This window comes from Chaetura pelagica, unplaced genomic scaffold, assembly GCF_000747805.2.
Source record: "Chaetura pelagica isolate M959 unplaced genomic scaffold, ChaPel_1.0 scaffold472, whole genome shotgun sequence".
NCBI classification, from domain to species: domain Eukaryota; kingdom Metazoa; phylum Chordata; class Aves; order Apodiformes; family Apodidae; genus Chaetura; species Chaetura pelagica.
The window spans coordinates 263,362-264,980 of NW_009952566.1; the positions used below are offsets into that span (position 1 = coordinate 263,362).

The following is a 1,619-nucleotide window of genomic DNA, read 5'->3' on the forward strand; positions in this document are numbered from 1 at the left end:
CTGCTGAACAGAGACGTTACTGATCTTGTTAAATGGAATAGGTGTATATGCCACACTCGCGTTTGAATCAAAACTTACCAATATAAGCTCTTATTATGCTGATCATATTAATCACTAATTCTGAAGCTAAGCAAAAGGTTGCGTTGTTATTTCCAGTGTCCTACTGACTGAAGCACACAATTCATGCATATATTTTACATATTCTATTATCCGTATCCTCAAATACAATCCAAAATTTAAATAAAGCCTAAGGATGAACTTTTATCAGGGACATTACCATACCCTCTTAATAAAAAATTAATTACATTATACTTGCTCATGTAAAATCTATTAATGCCTGCTAACCTAGATTTTAAAAGACTAATAAATTATTATAAAAGACTTGAAATGACTGACAGTAATGTAGGTACATACAAAATAGTCTGCATGTGCTCAGATATCATTTTGATGATCATTCTAAACAGAATACTCAACCACAGTTACTGTCACATGTTCTTAAGAGTGCCCTTATTCTCATCAGATTATATAAAAATAAATGCAGGAGTTATTTAATCTCCCCTGGCGATATTTACTCTTTGACTCTTTTAATTCTTTGTTCTATGAAAGGGGTTTCAAACAAAAACTGAAGAGGAGCCTATGGAACAGATCTTGGCAGTGCTCTACAGGGTAACAAAGTAACTACCTGACTTTGGTGCCAAATTTTACTGGTGAACATTAAGCTTGTCCATAACCAGCACTCCTGAATTCCTAGGTCTCAGCTATGCCATTTTAAAACCAGTCTCATTCAAGTATAGTACCTTTAAATCTCCATGCTACTCATTCAGATGTTTGGCCACATTGCCCAATACTGACTTCTACACATGGGTCTACAAAATTGTCTGCTGCAAGGGGAAGAGCCCAGGCTGTATCCACTGATTACAGTATTTCCTGCGGGGGTGCAGGCGCTTCTTGCTATGCCAGTTGGCCTAGGGGAAAAAAAAAAGTAAAATAGGAGACCTTTCAGAGCATCCCCTCCGAAGCAGTAACTATCCAGAACTGAGAACTCACATCTTCCTACGATCTGAAAACTGAAGTCAGTCCCTGTTAATAACAAGGCAACGCTGACACCTGGCAGGAGTTACCACGCGTGACAAAAGACTCGCTTCTCAGGCTGCTTCCACTCTTCTCCTATTCAACCGGCACCAGTTTGACAATGACAGCAGAAGACGACATTAAATGCCTTTCAAAGACACAGCCAGGAGATCTCCTGGGCCTTGGGGTTGTTGTTTTGGGTTTTTTTGGCCACAGGAACCGAGGCAGCACCACCAGCGTACTTCTGACCGGCCCAGCAGGAAAGCTGTGGCCACACCGGCCAGACACATCAGGCCACACCGGGACACGACCCATCTCCCCACACCCTCCTGCTTCCCCTCGGGCGCGACACCCGCTGGAGCCGCCTCACAGCCGGGGATGGGGCAGGGAAAAGAGAGACGTGACCAGCGAGGGCTCGAAAGCCCCGCGATAACCCCCCCCTCACCTCCGCCGCAGCACGGGTACCGCTTTGAAGACATCCTCCCGCTTCAGGACGGCGCAATCCCCCTCACAGATGCGCGGCCCCGGCGCCGGCGCGGCCTCCCCCG

At 45.3% G+C, this 1,619-nt stretch overlaps 1 protein-coding gene across 1 annotated transcript in view; it reads right to left on the reverse strand.

Annotated features, from left to right (window-relative positions):
• The window catches only part of TRMT6 (tRNA methyltransferase 6 homolog (S. cerevisiae)), a 15,312-nt gene that overhangs the window by 12,789 nt on the left and 904 nt on the right, over window positions 1-1,619 (reverse strand). Inside the window, exon 2 of the mRNA XM_009993461.1 lies at window positions 1,517-1,611. Coding sequence (XP_009991763.1) covers window positions 1,517-1,611 — 95 coding nt within the window. The remainder of the gene's footprint in view (window positions 1-1,516; window positions 1,612-1,619) is intronic.